Below are 17,780 nucleotides of genomic sequence, written 5' to 3' on the forward strand. Positions count from 1 at the left end.
ATCTTAAACCACTCAAGCGTCATCTTACCCATTTTCTTGCATTCAAATCGATTTCATCGACGGTCGTAGCGTTAAACACGTTATTTCCGGTTCAACTTTCTCTTGTTGAAATGCGCTTTATCCGGTTCCGCAAGTGCTCTTCAAAGAATCGCTCGTAAACCGAGAAGTTGCTTTTTACATGTGTTTGAGGAATTAGGTTACCCAGTTTGCAATAGCAAATCTGCTGGTGAATACGGATTAAAAACGTTTAATGCAGCGGTCTGACTTACTCCAAACGAGAAAATAGGGGAAATTACGTATTCAAGAAGAAATAAAATCCCCATTTGTTTAGATGTAATATCGCCTTTGCAGAACACCGGGGATCTCTGATAAGGATACATAAGCCATCTTCCCCATTTTGTCGCTCCCTTGTTATTCCACGAGCCCCGTCTCTAATTTAGATAAAAAGACCCTCAAACGCTAAATCCTCGCGTTTTCTTAGCTAGTATGTATATTTAATATTTTTGCTCTGAAATTACTATTTAGCAAGGGCGTAATATATAAATCAGGCTAAATACAGCAAGAATTGGGGTGAGATAAAATCAGCAAATCAAAGGTTTTCGCTCTAGCTTCCTAAAACTGTTTGACCGTTGAAATGAGAACGACTAGAAACAACAGCTGAAAGTCGAGAGATTGCCAGTCAAAAAGAATTCGAAACGAGCGCGTCTTTTAACAAAACGTTTACACATGAATTATTAAACGTTATGTCATTTCCGTTATATTCTCGAAACGAAAACTAACGTTTTGCCGGAAGCTCTGAATATATGCGAGCAATGAAGTTTGAACGTAAATACATAGCTTTTGACTGTGCTTTATGTCGTTTTGGTGACGGTATTTAAAAATTACGAGCCGGAACTGGAGCCGAAATTCGATCAATTGTGTTTTTTACGTGATGTACAGTACGGGGACAGCATTTAAATCATTTTGTTTTTTTATTTATCGTCAGTGTGTGAGTGTGTGAGCAGTAACATTTATAATTTTACCTACAACAGTTACATAATATTGTAATTTCGCACTATTTTCAGTGTCATAATGACCTTTATTACCGAACTAGTGCTTTTTTGAATCTATTACCGCACTAGTGCGTTAATAATCGGTGAACAATTTGTTTGTACATCTGGAGTTCTGTTGTCTCCACTATCTTGCTTCTTGTTAATATTAATATTAAAAGTAACTTTTAGTTAGATTTTTTTTACTTAAAAAACATTACATACAATTACATGAAAACTCAATTATTATTAGGATAAATATTAATGGTAAACTCTTTGCAATTGGATAAATTAATGCCAGATGTTGACATGCCTAACAAGTTGCTGGAAATATTTTGAGTGTGAACGTAATTTGTTGATGTTGATGGAGTATCTTTAGATATTGAGGTCATATTTTCTGCATCCGGAGAAATATTCTTGCTTGCACCCAGAATTGTCATAGCCGTTCGTTTCTTCTTTTCACTAGAGGTTTCTATGTAGGATTCAGCGACCGAATTAGATTTCCAGTCTTTTTACGGTCAATAGATCTGCCCCACAATCAGCTAAAATGGAGGTAGAAGATCGTCGAAAACAATGTCCAGTATACTTTTCCGGATTAGGCAACTGAAGAAACTTGGCAATAAGTTTTGGAACACTACCTACTGTATTTATACCAATAGGTTGCTTAATGCCTTTTCCTGCTCTATATCCAACCAAAAATCGGTTTTGCTCGCAGTTATTAGGTCTTAATTTGATATATTTTCTGACCACATCTACCAGGTTTAAACCCGCAATATTTCCAGATGTTATAAAAAACTCTTGAGACACTTTTGTTTTGGTATTTGGAATTACGACTTGAAAGCATATTCCTTCATCTTTCACATTTGTGACAAGGAGATTTGTAATTTCTCCTCGCCGACACGCGCCCGCTAATCCGATATATCAAAATAACCTAAAATAATGGTGGCATTAATTAAATAAGTTTTCCTTAAAACAATGGTTGTGATTTACCTTCATGCAAAGAAAAATCTCATCTCCAGCATCCAACAGAAAATTTGTTATTTCCTGCTTAGTTAATACTTTGGATTTTTTTGGCTTATATCCCTCCGATTGTCGTTTCAGGAATGCAATCAAATGTACATATTTCTTGATGTCGACATTCTGCTTGATTGAAATTTCCGTTCTTAACATCGAATAATAGCACCAAAGAGATGATGCCTTATGTTTTTTGCTTAAATCGTTGAAATATACTAGTAGTCCTTTCTCGCTGGTTATGTTGAGGATCTTTTTTTCACTACACCATTTTTGGTAACGTTCAAACGCATCGTGATATTTTCTTCTTGATTTTTGTGGCGTAAAGTTTGAAACAACATTGAAAGCTTCGTTTTCAATGTCTGATGGCAGATCTTCGTTTGAACTCATTTTAAAATGTAAACTTTGACTACGGTTGACATAAGCAATGTATTAACAATCGTACCTACGCCTGTTGCCACAGTAATCCAATTTTTTTTACCTGTATTCAGTATTCTATATTTCAACTAAATAAATTTACTCAATTAATCATTAAAATAATAATCGTTGTAGATAAAATGTTGTACGTAACACGTAGGATATGTTATTAACGCACTGTGTGATTACACGACTTGGCCTGCGGCCTCGTCGTGCAAATTTTTACATGCGTGCGTTAATAACATTCATATCCTACTTGTTACGTAAATAACTATTACCTACCACCATCAAAGTAAAACGAAAAAACATACTGTTGCTCAGCAATATAATTAGTTTGACAGAAAAGTAACAATGGATTTCAGCTATTATAACTTGGCAAGCGTTCATTGTCAGAAATGCAGTCAATTTCATACAAAAATAATAAATAAATGTTCATTCGACAATTCCATCCTTACAACATTATTTGTGAGTACTTACAAATATCACGCATTTGCAGAACATATCAATATATTTTGGATTTGGTTTTTCCTTCCGTTTCTCTTAGCTGAAATGTTGTGTTTGGAACATTGCCAGTCTGAACAAAAGAGGCTCAAACTAAGCCATTCGTCAAATTTTAATAACCCGAAACCCAGTTTCAGGACGAATGCAGCCCTAGAAACTCTCGGGTACAACTTTCTAGGAAAAGCGATGCAAATTAAGTGGATTCTTCCCGAACAGAATCCGGGTTATTGAAAAAGAACCTTTACAATAGTTCGTCGATCGATTACGGCATTCTGTCCCTATTCGGAAATAAAAGCAATGCCGCCCTTTAAGTAATTTGAATAAAAGTGGAATACTGGAATTTACTTGCGCCCATTACACAGTAACCGGAGCAGATGTAATTCGGCTTTCCAATTTAACTGAATCCTTTTTGATTTCAATGTTGCTCAAGGAAATTAATTTGCATTTTTGGTTGTCCTGGTTTCTATTTTACGTTTTCGGTAGTTCAGCAGTTGCGAATTTCAGTCAGAACCGCAGAAACCATTTTCTTTCTGATTAAACCTTTATCTGTAACATTGGTATTTCAGTTAAGTAGGTTCTTCTTTATTGTTTCAAATTTCATGAAATTACGCAATTTATCCCGTTACAAACAAAAAATATGTCAAAATACGTTATTTATATATATTTTTTTTAGCAATCCTGTTGACATATTAGACTTTACATAAGTGTACACGTCTTTTCAAATTTCTTGATTTGCTTATATCAAAATTGGCACAATTTATTTAGATGAAATTCCTACATTTGTCACACAGTTAGTCTTTTACTCAATAACTCGGTTACTATATAGCATTTACAGAGGTTTTAATATACCAATTTATGGCCCTTAAAATCCTCTTTTGATCACTTTATATAGTATCTATAGTAAAAATGTCAACTAACCGAGTTATTTTATGTTAAAGACTGAGTTGACTGAATTAAACAGTTTCTACTGTAACACTCCATAACTCGGCCACCGTAGCAGTTATACAGAGTGCTTGAATATATCAATTTGTAGAGCTTGAAATCCTTTTTTGATCACCTTCTATAGAGCCTGTAGTAAAAATGTCAAATAACTGGGTTATTTGCTAATATGACTGGCAAATGTATGTATTTGACAGTTTTCACTTTAACAGTCTGTAACTTGATTATTTTGACGGTTACAGGGTGGTTCAGTATACCAGTTTGTAGCCCTTGAAATTTTCTTTCGATCACCCCCATTGTCTGTAGTAAAAATGTCAAATAACCGATTTGTTCAATAAGTCTGCTGTGATCTTAGTAATCCTGCCTCCTAGGTGGATCAGTTGTTCAAGTTTTTAAAGGTTATGGGTTGTGTATATGACTTTTGAGGTTGTTAACTGTTAACTGACATTTATCTAACGATTCATGAATTAAAATTTTTTCATTACGGAATTAGATAACACAAAAGTAATAACTTTTGAAACGGAAAACGAAACATTTAATTGTGAAGTCACTAATGATCAGTTTGAAGAAATAAATAATCGAGGAATGTTTATAGGAAAAGTGTTACCAGTACCTATAATCATACTGTTACGGTTTGGGCCTACTATACTCGAGTCAGGATGAAACCGATGCGCCGCAATATCTGGCCGGGCGCGTATTAAAGTAGGCCACAGTTAGGAAACGCTACCTGGAAGATTCTTGAATGGTCAAGGCAAATCGCGAAGCGTTTCGCGGTCATTCTAGAACGTGGTTTGTGAATATAAAAGAAGCGGCGTCGACCGTCGAGAGAGTAGTGTAGTAGTGAATTTGGGAACGCGGTTAAGCTTAAATAGTGGAATAATTGTGGAATTGTAGTAGTGTTTTTTTAGTAGTTGAGTTAATTATTGTACGGAGTGTTTTGAAGTGTAAATAAATTTATTAATTGTTGAGTTAAACTGACTTTGTGTGAACCCACGGGAAAATCGTAACAATATCTAATATGTATCTTACTACAGATTATCGTTTGGCAAATGAAGTCTTGGAAAAACCAATTGAGAGAAGAAACAGGCTTTTAACATTCAAATTTTTACAAGATTCCCAAAAAAGAAATCCGAAAATCCATTCTTGGTGGGAATGAAATTATACCTACAAGTGACAACCAAAACTTTCATCATTGTGATGATAATACACTAAATACAGGACAACATACTTACCTACATAATTTTATCATTAATTCTTTTTTTAGATCAATCTGAAAATGAGACTCAACCCAATAGATGGACAGATAAAGAGATAAAGTTGCTTATAGATCTGTACAGAAAAAAAAATCCAAAATTTAAGGATAGAAAATTTAAAATAAAGGCAATTTTTAATAAAATTGCTCTAAACTTTCCTGTGACATCTGACCGATTAAGCCCAGTGATCAGGTTTCCAGTTGATTCTAATCTATCTGGTCCGGATCACCAATTCGGAAAATCCTTAATGTTAAAAACTGAGGACTGAATTGGACAGCTTCCATTTTAGCAGAGCATAACTTGGTTACGGCGACAGTTACAGGGTGGTTTAATATACCAACTTGTGTATTCTTATATTTTGACCACACTGAAAAGGTTCTTTTAATGGTGAAATTGGCTTAAAGTCTTCTTTATTGGACAATTAGCCAGCTCAATCGTTTTAACACATTTTTCTCCTCTTATTTTAATAGTTAGTTTTGTTTTGAGATTGTCGAGTAATTAGTCATCTCAATTATTTCAACACATTTTTTGCTCTTCTTTCATCAAGTAGTCTTTTTCAAAATGTTTAGGCAATTAGCCAGTTCAATCATATTTAGACATTTCTTTGCTCTTTTTTTGAAAATGTTGGGTCATTAGTCAGCACAATCATTTCAACACATTCCATCATTTCCTCCAATATTTGAGAGAAGGTGTTACCCTATCATTCATACCAATAATATCGATAATTTTATGTTTTATTTCAAGAAAAATTCTGCAAATAACCATCCTTTTATCAAGGAAACTTACTATCTTTAAGAGGCACATTTTCTACCGTAAATCGCTTTTACCAGCGTTCAAAAAATAAACGCCTGGAAGCAACCAAATTTCCCATTCAGCACTTTGCGCCGATCAAAAATTGAAAACCGAGACATTGCCGCTCAGAAAAGCGTTCCACATTTACATGTCAACGTATCATAAATAAAAACCCATGTCGTCGAAACTGTATATAACCAACAAAACGTTCGACAAAGCCGTATCGAATTAAATATAAAAAAGGCCAACAAAGACGAGAAAACGGTCGCTTTTCATTGTGCGTAATAAATAAAATTTTCAGACATGCGACTGGGGGGGCCAACTGGCTAAGGCTCATTTTTTATTTAAATTAGCCCGGGGGAGCAAGAGGGAACATTTTGTTGCTGACCGAAATCGATAGGTGAATGAATTCCACTGGCTGCCATCCAATAACCTAGTTTTTGCAACAGGACAAGGAGAAGCCGCATCAATTATTTAGGTCCGATACAATGAGGATAAGGTTTCAATATTCTATTCCATGCCACGTGTCCCTCAGGTGACACTTACTCTGTTCCAGTTAAATCGAATTGGATGGGAAATTGTGTTGACCGTGACTACTTGAATAGATGCGATTCAAGAAAAAGCAGGAAATTAGTCAATTTGTGTATTTTCTCTCCCTAATGAACCTTTAGATTTGTTAAGTTTATTTAATTTCATTTGATTACCATATTTTCCTTTAATCATAGAGATTTATTTTTATTTATGATGACTTTTAACGATTTTCAACTAATTTTAGTTTTTATTATAGAGTTAATTTAACAGTTTTGTCGTTCGGATAAGCTGGTTATTTGCATTTAGATAACTCGGATATTTGTTTCTGGATAAGTCGACATTTTGCACGAGATGGTGAGTTATGTTTGAATAACCTTGCAACTTGCGTTTGGTTAACGGTGAAGTGAAGATTCCTGTTTACGTACTGTCAGCACAATTTTGCTGAGAAGAGAGGTAGAACAAAAGTATTTGTGTCAAGCCAGTTGCTAATGCAATTCAAATGGATACTTACTTAGGGCACTTATGGGATATTTACAATAATCTATAAAACAAATGTGAGGCAGATGATTTTTGCAAAAATGTGATCACAGCAAAATACTAGTAATAGTGTAAACTAGATAATAGATGGAAATGTTAGTGAAATTTTTTAAGTCAGCCCAAATAACTTAACCTAACCTAACCTAGTCTATAAAATATCTCTCACTTACATTGAGGCATTTGGCTTATATTATTCAACTATGACGTGTTGAATTTTGAATAAAATATCACAAACTTATTAGCAAAGGCTCCTTGCTTGCTGAAGCAAGAAGCTTTGGTTGAATACCCTCCCCCCACATGCTTGTCATATGGTCATCAAAGAATATTATTTAACTTAAACTGGGTTTAAGCTCAGCGCAAAATCCACGGAGCAAGGTATTCGCAATAATTCTCCTCTTATCTTTTAATCAAGGTTTCTGACTATCTGACAAGTTTGACGACAATTAACTCAAAGGCTGCTACTTTAATGCTCATTGCTAATGAGCTCATCCCACGTAACGTAAAACTGCTTTCAATGCATATAAAGTGGAAAGCTTAGTCTGAAATGTCGGAAATTGCAGTTTATTTACAAAAAAAAAGGTTTTTTGGTAATTTACACAACTTTGAAAATGAGTAAATAAATTCAAATTGACAGTTTTGCCGCCGTATATGACGTAGACGACTTTCAGCAATTTTATTGGCTGTGGCTGTCTGATGGTTGACAGCATCTTCCGATCAGCTGATTTAAAACCTCAAAGTCACAAGTGAAGTCCGCAGAGTGCAACAAAAAGTAATTTGATGTCAATTTGACATAATGTTTTTAGTCTAGTGATTGTTAGAAACTTAAAAACTGTAAACACTAAAAATCCTTTATCGTTTCTAATTTGTCAAGATTAATTTGAATCAGTAAAAGTTAACAAACTGACAACACGAAAGCGGGCCTAGATAGAGCAGATGATAGAAGTGGCTCCTCGCATCTAATTGGTTGAAAACCGTCTACGTCATATCTAGCGGGCGTTCTAAAGATTACTATAAAATTTGAATCTTTTTATTTAATTCTTGTTATGTTAAGACTTAGTATTTTGAAAAATAATAAAATCGGCCCATTCAAAGAATAACACAAAAAACACCTTTATCTGGAGACCATCGGGATCGTCTTCACTGCATGTGAGAACCATTCTTTTCAGCTTTTCATAACTTAAAAACTTGAAAGTAATATCGGTTAATGGGTTAAAGTTGTTAAAATTTTGATGGTATTTTTCCATAAGCAGATATGCGATTAGATTTCAGATGGTTTTGATGGTACATCTTTTGTATTCTTGTCCATTTTGCTTTCTCATATTGGACGCAATCCCTTAAATACATTTGCCAATTCGGGAATACTGGTGGTTCCGTTCAAAACTTTATTTTTAATCTTTGCTGGTTACATAATTGCATTAGTTAAAGTTTTCTTAACAATATAAAATTGATCTGATTGTACATATATTGTTTGCTTCGTACGTACGATGATAAATGTCAGACAACACTTGAATTTGCAACATTTGAAAATTTCTTTAAATCTAAATGAAAGAATAAATTTAGCAAGTGTCCAAATATAACTAATGACCTTGATTATTATTCTAATTTAGATTTCTTAAAATTATACGTAAAACACTCATTTTTTAATTTTTTTAATGTTAAAAAGTTACAAACAACACATTTTTGAAACAAATTTAAAACCACATGTCAAATCAAAACAAACAAAACTTTTGTCTGATAACTGGAGTTTAAATTTTACAATATTATGACTACACTTACTTTGTCGTCTTTCTGGAACCACTGAATCTTGATCAATGTTTTTGAACAAATTCGTAGAATTGAATCACAAAAAATCGCGATCTAAACAGCATGCAGTGAGCCCAGTTTGTCGGGAAAATCCATGAAAACCGACTAGACGAATGTTTCGACGTTTCGAGGCAACGTGACTGTATTTCCCACCCCTGCACGTCCAAAAGGAGGGTGAAAAGCCCTGTTGCCCAATTTGGAAAATTTTCCTTTAATTGCTTAACAGTTTCGATACTGGTGTCATGCAATATTTATGCGAAAACATGCAAAATTTGACTCAGGATTTGCCAAAATTTGTTATAAAAATTATTATTTCAACTAAGTTTACATTGAGTTTTTTTGCGGTTTAAACATGACAACTGTGTAAATGATAAGGGTGAGTTGTGTGAAAAAAAAATTAATCGATGTGTTGGTGGTGCCATCTAACTTTTAACGGGTAAGCTAAGTTTTCAGATTGTAAATTATTCGGAAAAAACTTGATATTAAAGCAGAATTATTGATATCCTCTCTGAAGGTTTACTACCGTTATGGTAGATGTCATTTTAAGAGTTATTGAGTCAAAAACATGGTATAATAGTTTCATAAAAGCATTTAAGTTTTGGAATATGCTTTATTCTTCACAATTAAGACATACAGAATATCTCAAATTCATTTGAACATCTGAACTCCCTGGGATACTTCTTTGGTTTTTAATTCAATTGAAACTTGATTGTAAAGTTAATGAAGGCACACAATTTGTCAGGACTCTATAGGACGACGCAGAAAATTATGGCGTGGTAAAGCTTTTTTTCTAATTGAACACTAGATAGATACATTTACGAAAAACACGTTTACCCAAAAAAAAATAAAACAGGCATTTTGACATAGTTTATGGAAAAGTTAAATATTTTAGGTTTTACGGATTTTCAAACATTGGAATTTTTTACGTTTAGTCACAATTTTCATATAACTCCACCATTTTCTGCGACGCCCTCTATAGTGCTGACTAATAATTTTACTATACATTAACCTTACAAAAATGTCACTCATTAAAACTCTGTTGAAATATCAATATTAATGATAGACCATCATCCTGAACATTTTGATGAAATTATTGGTTCTGTGTTTGCGGCAAAAACCATGTTTATTTAAAAATCATAAACTATACAAGATAAGGGTTAAGTACTCATACGTGAATGGTAAACGTAAAAAATCCAAAAAAGCTTTGACACAAATATACAGGTGATTAAAGTTTAAAAACCCCAAATTTGTCTGATAGTATTAATTTAATATTTGTTCCTAGCCTTTAAATACACAATGGTTTTAGTTAATAATTCTGGCATATAACCTTAGTGGAGCTCCAGTCCCATCTTCAATTTTCATGGGAGCTACAATCAATTCAAATCCTCTTGCTGCAAATTTACAAAAACTCATTAAAATAAATCCACTTATCAACATATCCAGATATTTTACCAGGTAGGGGATCCAAAATCTTGACGTTTTCCAAATTATACAGGCCATGTTTAGATAGATGGGTATGAGCGAAATAATCTGTGGTGTTTCCAGGATCTATACTGGGTGTGTCCACTCCAACTCCGTAAAACTTTCCAGAATCAACAATCCATTCTGCAGCTTCTTTAGATAGTCCTAGAAACAACATTTATTAACTTGTTAAGAATCTAAAGTTTGTGATGTTGTTGATGAAACTACCAGGAAAATTTAGAGTTTCTCCTTCCAACTCCAGATACTCAGTTCGATTAAGCCAAAGTCCGGACCTGCCAAAATCCACCAATAAAACTGTCCCGCTTTCAAATGGACCGTTTTGTTGTTGCCAATTTTCAAGGTGTTTTACCGTAAGCCGTACATTCCGGCCTAGTTCTTTTGCCTCCCTTGTCAGATTGACCAAAGCCCCTGGAAAAGTGTGACACAATATAATATCTTTGGGTGAATTCTATGATATTTCTGTTATAAGCGTAAAATACCTTTAGCAAAAAGCTTTGACACGTCAATTTCCGAAACTTTCAGGCCTTGCTGGTAAAAATGATAGGGGGCGTCAAAATGGGTTCCACCATGTTCAGCTGCGCAAAACTCGTTTACTGCATACCTGTGAATATTACCATTATTGTTATTAATATAGAGAGTGGCACAAAACTCTAAAATGTTATAACAAGTTTTCAAAAAAACGCATAGGAAATATTGTAAATGACTAAGTGAGATAATTATTGTTAGAATTTGTTTTGTCAAGATCACCTCCATAATATAATGATAATTGATTATTTACATTACCAGTTTGAAAATAAAACATCTCTCATTTCACAGCTTACACTCTCGCAGGACTTAACGCCATTTGATTTGTTACATTTGGGGATACTTAAAGGATAAAGTGATTTAAACTCCTTTTATTAATTTAATTTAATCATAATTTAATCAATATTCTACCGAACTGCCTTGTAAGATCTTATTACATTATCAGGTAGCTGTGTGGTTACCTTAAAAAGATTATTAATGGTATATGTATTTATTTTTTTTTAAACTTGTAAAAGTGTTATGTGCTTTTTTTTGCTCTAGTCATTACATTAGCAGAAATGTCAAATCTCAAATATAAATTAGGTGCCATTATTACTGATGCGTACTACCCAAACCAAAACCAAAATAAAGTTATTTTGACAGTTACAGAGCTCTAGTTTTGATCACTGTGAGAATTCACCATTCAGCATTGCATTGAGTAAACCAAACTGATATGAAGTCAGTATCAGCTTAAACAGGTCACAAGTTGGTTATTTTGCCAGTACAAGAAATCCTGCTTCAATTATATCCAAATAAATTATTTACGCAGAAAAAGGTAATAATTTAATTTCATTACAGGCTAATTTTAATTTATAAACAATGTCCACTCCTACGGAAAACCCTGCTAAAGTAGATATCGGTTGCAAACAAGTTTGAATCATAACGACACTATTTTTGAATTTTTTTATTTGTTGAATATAAATTATAAAATTATACATAATTTGTTCGTACAATTTGGTTTCGATACAAAACTACTTTACGCGTTTCAAAGTCACATAAATAAGAAAAAAAGTATTGAAAAAAACCTCTTTGGAACACAAAATTTCACTTACCAGTAACCTCTTTCTTCCAGAGAAGCCGATGATTTGGTAAAAGCAAATTCTCTCAAACCAGCAACGTATACAGTGTTATTGTCAAATTCCCAGCTTAAGTCTATAAGTCCTTCCTTTTGCCATGCTTGTATGATTTGTTGCAGAATTACAATCACAAAAAATGCTAACTTTATCATACTCCTTTAGTTAAAAGAACACTGCTGCCTTAACAACAGGGGTTTAGGTCAATTTAATCGTTTTTGTTTATGTAAGCTTTGTTGATAGTGCGTATCATAGAAAAATATAAAATTACAGAGTAGAACTTAGGATATTAGGACAACAGTTCATTTTCATTAAAAATGTGTGTACTGACGCTGTTTTTATTGTAACAAAAAAACCAAGGTGGATATGGTGTGCTTATTGCTATGACAAATGTTTCATCAAACAACGTTCTTTTCCTAACACTAATGGGGCTTTTCCCAGATTTTTGTTATTTTATATATTGATTTTTGTTACATTTTTGGTTTTCTAGTAAACTGTTTCAGTCAAAAATTCGTCGAATAACTCCCAAAAATTACTATTCTGCTTAACTTCTGCATATGGCCAGTGTATTTTACAATCAATAATAAAAACTAAAATAGATTTTAAAGCCACATGATGCACTGAATGTTGATGAAAATATTTGTAATGATTATAACATGGCATTAAAGATATAAAAATTATAAGTTTTATTATTAAAAGTGACATGGTGGTGAAGGAAGTTATACCATCACGAAAATATTTCCTGCAACCATATAGTAAATATTTTAATTAGCATCTCATCCAAAAGTGTACCTTATTTGAGATGGATTTCCAAAAACAATAGTTTTATTAAATTTTTGTTAATACTTTCTATAAACCTAAAACTGATCTTAAATGTCAATCATCGGCCATTGGGTGACAGAAGAGTTTTCCAATTAATTTACCATAAAACCCAAAAAATACAAAAAGTTTTTTATATTAATCTCTCCTACAGTCTACTTTCAATTGACATAATTATTCATTCATTAGTTTATTTTTTTTAAATGCAGTAACGTTTTCTGTTTAAATATTTAGTTTTACATGTATTTATATACAATGTTATGAATTAAGTTTAATTTTAGTCTTTTACATGTAACTTTGTTGGCCGTAATCTGTTTGAGTAGAAATTATAAAATCAAAACAATACAGAGTGATTTCTGTGCCGTACGAAACAGAAAGTAAATCGGTAAGTTGTTACAGATGGCACAGATTACAGTTGTCTACATTTTATGTTGCGGATAATTAAAAAAAAATGTCTTGATAATAAAGCTAGATTTGAAGCACACACAGGTTGTCAAAAAAATTGTATTTTTAATTGCTAAATCTGCAAAAATTGTTGGAAGTGGTGCTTATCGAGGTACCACAAACAAACGTCATTCTAGCTAAGGAATTAGGTACTTTGTTACTTATTTTAGAACCTAAATTTGTCTTACGGACTTTACCACTAAACTAAATATATCTAAATAATCACTTACGAATATTTATATCCAGAAACAAAGGCTTGTTTGGTAAAAACGAAAGGCTGCTGCCTAGTCCAGTAAATAGTATCGTTACCAAAACTCCAAGTCAAGTCATATACTTGTCCTCTTATCGTTGCGAAGCCCCAAAAACAAAAAACAACTAAACTTTTAAACATTTCACTGGACATTGTCAATGAAGCAAATATGCTTTCTTAATATAATCACCGTTAGCAGTGTACTATAATTATTAAAAATGATAAGTTGGATGATTGTTTATTCTAACGAATTAATAATTTCGAGATTGTAAAAAGACAGAACCGTGTTTCTGTATTTTCATAGATTATAATAATAGTGTTAAATATGAGCAATATTTACATTATAGAATAAAAAAGAAGTTAAACAAACAATTTAATTGAAAAGGGAAGCAAAAGGGTTCGTGTATTTCCTCCCAATTTTTATATAAACACCAAAGATCAAAAAATATAAAATCTAATTTGCTTGAAATAACACACACAGAACTTAAAGAAAATACTAATAATCTCAATATTTAATATTAAAAATGTTACTTAAATCCTTTTGCTTCTAACCCCGTCAATTATTGATATAAGAAAATGTAACTTAAATCCAAAAATACTAACATCAAACTTTAAAACTTCAAATTTACACCATACCAGTAGTAGTAAAAAACGTTTCCATAGAGGCTTCTTAAAAGAAGCATAAACATCACTATAGTTCTTACCAAAAAGTGATATTTTTCTGTACGGAACTGCAGTTTGTCAAAGAGTGCGGGAAAATAAAACAGCATGCTTAAAAGCCAAATTATTAGTTATTGATTACAATACTTTCTTGCACTAGAGCATAAAAGTGTAACTTTCTAGGCTAAAATGTGTGTGGGAAAGTAATATTTGAGGCACACGAGTGGCAAAAAGAACGTTACTTTATCACAAATAAAAAAAAGTTGTGATGTACCTTACCTATCGAGGTTTCAAGTGAAACATATGTATTTCAGTTCATTTAGGTGCTTTTCGAAAATTGCTCAACCACTCACCAATTCGCTAGAAGTGCTGTTCCTTAAGGCAAACTTTCCGGTCGCGAAGAAAAATAGTCTCCAATATTCCGGCTGAACTGACATAGAGTGAATACGCCAATTTTCCACTAAAATTAACCGTTTAAAATGCCGAATTCCCCCATTTATCAGCTATGGATAGAAAAATGGTTAAATTTTTCACTTAAGTGTGTACGCCCATTTATTTCCTCAGCTATCAGCGCTACTCAAGAGTGTAAAATTCATTGTTCCCATAAAAAACCTACATATTGCGCTTAAATTAAAATAACGAGAAAAATCAGTGTGGTATTTTTGTATACAGAGTGTTCTAATGTAAGACGTCCCACTTTCTCATCTGGATAATAAACATGACATAAATAAGACAGTTATCAATCATTCCATGTTTATTTTTTAGATGAATTTCCCTGTATCTTGTTGCAGGTTTGAATAACCTTTTTCTAGACGAGTTTAAAAATAAACCGTTTGATATACAGGTATGAAAATTGCACTTATCCATAAATTTACAAATGAATGAGATAGACAAAGATAAAAAATACTTTGTAAGTGACATGTGTCAATTATAACAAATTCTTAGAAAATCTAGGACATTTTTAGAAGCCCCTGAGATTTTCCAAGATTATTCTGAAGATTTCTTTTAAATAAACAGGATAATTTGTTAACTTTTGAACTCTTACAGATTTCAATAAAACGCCATTAGAAAAAGGATTAAAAATAGTACAAAATGAGCAAAAACTGGCCTCTTTAGCTCTTCATGTTACCGAGATATTAAATTTCAAAAAGTAGTAAAAAAAACCTCTAATAGCCCCACATTCGTTCATTTTTTTGAAAAATGAAAACTGAAGTGCTTTTTTTGTACTTCTTTCACCTAATTTAAGCTTCCTCGGTATAAATATGCCCTTTGCTGTGCATGAACCCTCCTGGAGCAACATAAAAAAATTGCAAAAATTTCACTTTTTGCAAAAACTTTTGAACTCTTATAGATTTCAGTAAAGCGCCATTAGACAAAGCTATACAGGCTATCCCAAAGAGTAAAAATACTAAAAAATGAGTCTCTCTAGCTGTTCACGTTTCTAAGATATTGAATTGCAAAAAGTACCTAAAAAACACCTGCAAAATTCCTGATATTATTTTTTTAATAAATAATTTCAGTGTTTTGTGCTTATTTCACCTAATATAAGGCTCTTCGACATAAATTTGCTCTTTACATGGGAACTCTTTTTGAGCAAAATGAAAAATTGTCAAAATTGCACTCCGTAGCGTCCTTATTTTATCTCCAATCGATTTCGTTCAAAGGCAATTGGAAAAGCATAGAAAAGACTACAAAATGAATTAAAAATGAACACTGTATACTCTTTTAGGTGTACTGTCAAACATCCTGAATTACATTTTATTAAGTCATTAAAATTTTAAAGTTTCATATTTATTTTTTAATACATATTGCTAGTTGTAGTTATTAGATGACCACCTTCAATAATAGAGATTTTTGATATCAGAAATCATATTGCGTTTTCTAGGGCGACAAAAAATAACCATTTACGTAGTAATAAACACAGCACAGCAGAAGAATTGACCAGAGTTTTGGTGTGCAATGTTGCCACTATGCAGCTTTTACAGTGGTCAAGTAAATATTAATGTATTAAGTGGCCTTTATAAAGTGGAAGAAATTTTGAGAAATTTAGATTAGAAACTAAACTTGTCAACGTCGAGCTATGTTGAAATGATCATTACGTCTAGAGAAAACGTAATATGATTTCATTTTAATTTGATTTGTAATGGGTTTTGACCGGATAACAAAAAAATTGTTGTTTTTTGTCAGTTTTTGCTGCAGTAACCATCATTTGCTGGACTGATGATGAGATCCTAATCAGAGGTCATGTTTAGTGGTTATATACTAATTTATGTTTCTAAAACAGTAAAATATACAAAAACGTTACTTGCATAAATCTTTTTTTCTGTTCTATGGCAACAATGCAATTTTTTTGCTGTGACGACATCCCAGTTTTCTTTGATTTTCCGTGTAAGTGCTCTTTTTAATTAATTCTTTAATTCCTTTGTTGTGGTCTGCAACCAAAGGTAACAGTTGTCGACAGTTTGTATGTTAATTCAAAAAGTTTCGATTTACCCAAACTCCTAGAATCTTTTTAGATTCCCGTTTCGAATCACGTAGTTATTTGATGTGCGAACATTAAAGCAACATAAAACTAGTTTCCGCAAACAAAAACAAAAACTCAGTTTTAAAACAACGGAACGATGCAAGCAAAAATAATAAAACTTAATTAAAATTGCTTCGACTTTACGGTTATTAACAGCAGCTACTTAGAGCTTGTAGGTGGTTGTATTCAACTTTATTAATAAATTTTAATATACTCGGTATGACACAAAGCCGCTGTCGTATTTCACTAAAGTTAATGTACGTGTGTTTCACTTCCTTTCTCAACTGTTTCTTCATCCGACTGCTCGTAATAAATCTATATTGCAGCTTTGGAAGGAAATTAAATTTATAGCGAGTGTTAAGAGTTGTACGTGCACAAAATTGTAACATTTTATTTTTAAAATAACATTTGACTTAAAAATTTTAAGTTTTAAAATTGCAAGTAGGAAAGGGCTTCCACATAATATAAACCAGTCTGAAGCTATTTAGTATTGCCCAAGTTTAGGATAAGTTTGAAAGGGTGACATGAAAGGGAGTCATAAGGACGTAAAGTTCTAACCCAGCTACTGAGCTCAGTTATTGTTGAATGAACTTTAACTTCGTTAATTTATACATAAACATTCTATTCAGGATACGTTCGAGTTTCTGCTTTAAATCCACTCCAATTACTATACGCGAAGGAAAAATCAGTTACCCAAATTTGTACAGGGTGTCTAAATAATTCTATGGTTTTACGAGGTATCTCCAAAACTAGCAAAGGTAGAGTGTGGTTTTCGCGAACCTGTTCTAGATTTTTATGAAAGAAACGATAGAGCAGTCGTAACCTCAACGCTGCCCCTGTTTCTGAGCTACAGAGTGATTTTGAAAATATTACATTTTGACCCTGTGAAATACCATTTTAAACGTGAAAATGTTGCAAAATGTAAATTCAGTAAAACAGTAAAAGAAATTGAATTTTAAACTGTCAAAGTTCAAATGTCTTATATAAAAAAAATAAATAAATCGATGTTTCAAAAATAGTAAAAACAGTTACGTGACCCTAATAAATACAGTTTTGAACTTGAGAGTTTTAAAATTATTAACGAAGTCACGTGACCTCAAGTAATGCAGTTTTGAGCTTGAAAATGTTGCGTAACGGCAAAATTAAACTGTC

General features: G+C 32.6%; 2 protein-coding genes across 5 annotated transcripts in view; both read right to left on the reverse strand.

The window, feature by feature from the left end:
* LOC145740186 (follistatin-related protein 5-like) overlaps positions 1-9,087 on the reverse strand; it is a 103,505-nt gene extending 94,418 nt beyond the window's left edge. Inside the window, exon 1 of one of the 3 annotated variants that reach the window (XM_081995549.1) lies at positions 8,786-9,087. The gene's annotated coding sequence lies outside the window, so the exon portion shown is untranslated. The remainder of the gene's footprint in view (positions 1-8,785) is intronic. The other 2 variants (XM_081995551.1, XM_081995552.1) reach the window with 2 other exon arrangements.
* Positions 9,088-9,916: 829 nt separating this feature from the next.
* Positions 9,917-13,645, reverse strand: LOC145740191 (kynurenine formamidase-like). 2 transcript variants are annotated; one of them, XM_081995557.1, is made up of 5 exons: positions 13,425-13,645; positions 10,774-10,895; positions 10,502-10,702; positions 10,265-10,438; positions 9,917-10,203 (listed from the first exon to the last, which is right to left on the reverse strand). In XM_081995557.1, the coding sequence occupies exons 1-5, from the start codon at positions 13,595-13,597 to the stop codon at positions 10,115-10,117; spliced, it is 759 nt and encodes a 252-aa protein (XP_081851683.1). In that variant the 5' UTR covers positions 13,598-13,645; the 3' UTR covers positions 9,917-10,114. The 2 variants fall into 2 exon arrangements, with proteins under 2 accessions (XP_081851683.1, XP_081851682.1); XM_081995556.1 differs by lacking the exon at positions 13,425-13,645 and adding an exon at positions 11,911-12,128.
* Between the last annotated feature and the right edge of the window lie 4,135 nt (positions 13,646-17,780).

The sequence above is a fragment of the Ips typographus genome, linkage group LG1 (assembly GCF_016097725.1).
Source record: "Ips typographus isolate SLU linkage group LG1, UJ_Ityp_2.0, whole genome shotgun sequence".
Taxonomy (NCBI): Eukaryota; Metazoa; Arthropoda; class Insecta; order Coleoptera; family Curculionidae; genus Ips; species Ips typographus.

What these genes read in the sequence shown, in the direction of transcription:
- LOC145740191 (XM_081995556.1), bottom strand. Translation starts at nt 12,086, where the DNA reads ATGATAAAGTTAGCATTTTTTGTGATTGTAATTCTGCAACAAATCATA. An exon ending in CTGGAAGAAAGAGGTTACTG is followed by an intron (nt 10,896 to 11,910) that starts GTAAGTGAAATT and finishes TAATATTCACAG; the next exon opens with GTATGCAGTAAACGAGTTTT. An exon ending in GATTTTGGATCCCCTACCTG is followed by an intron (nt 10,204 to 10,264) that starts GTAAAATATCTG and finishes GTAAATTTGCAG; the next exon opens with CAAGAGGATTTGAATTGATT.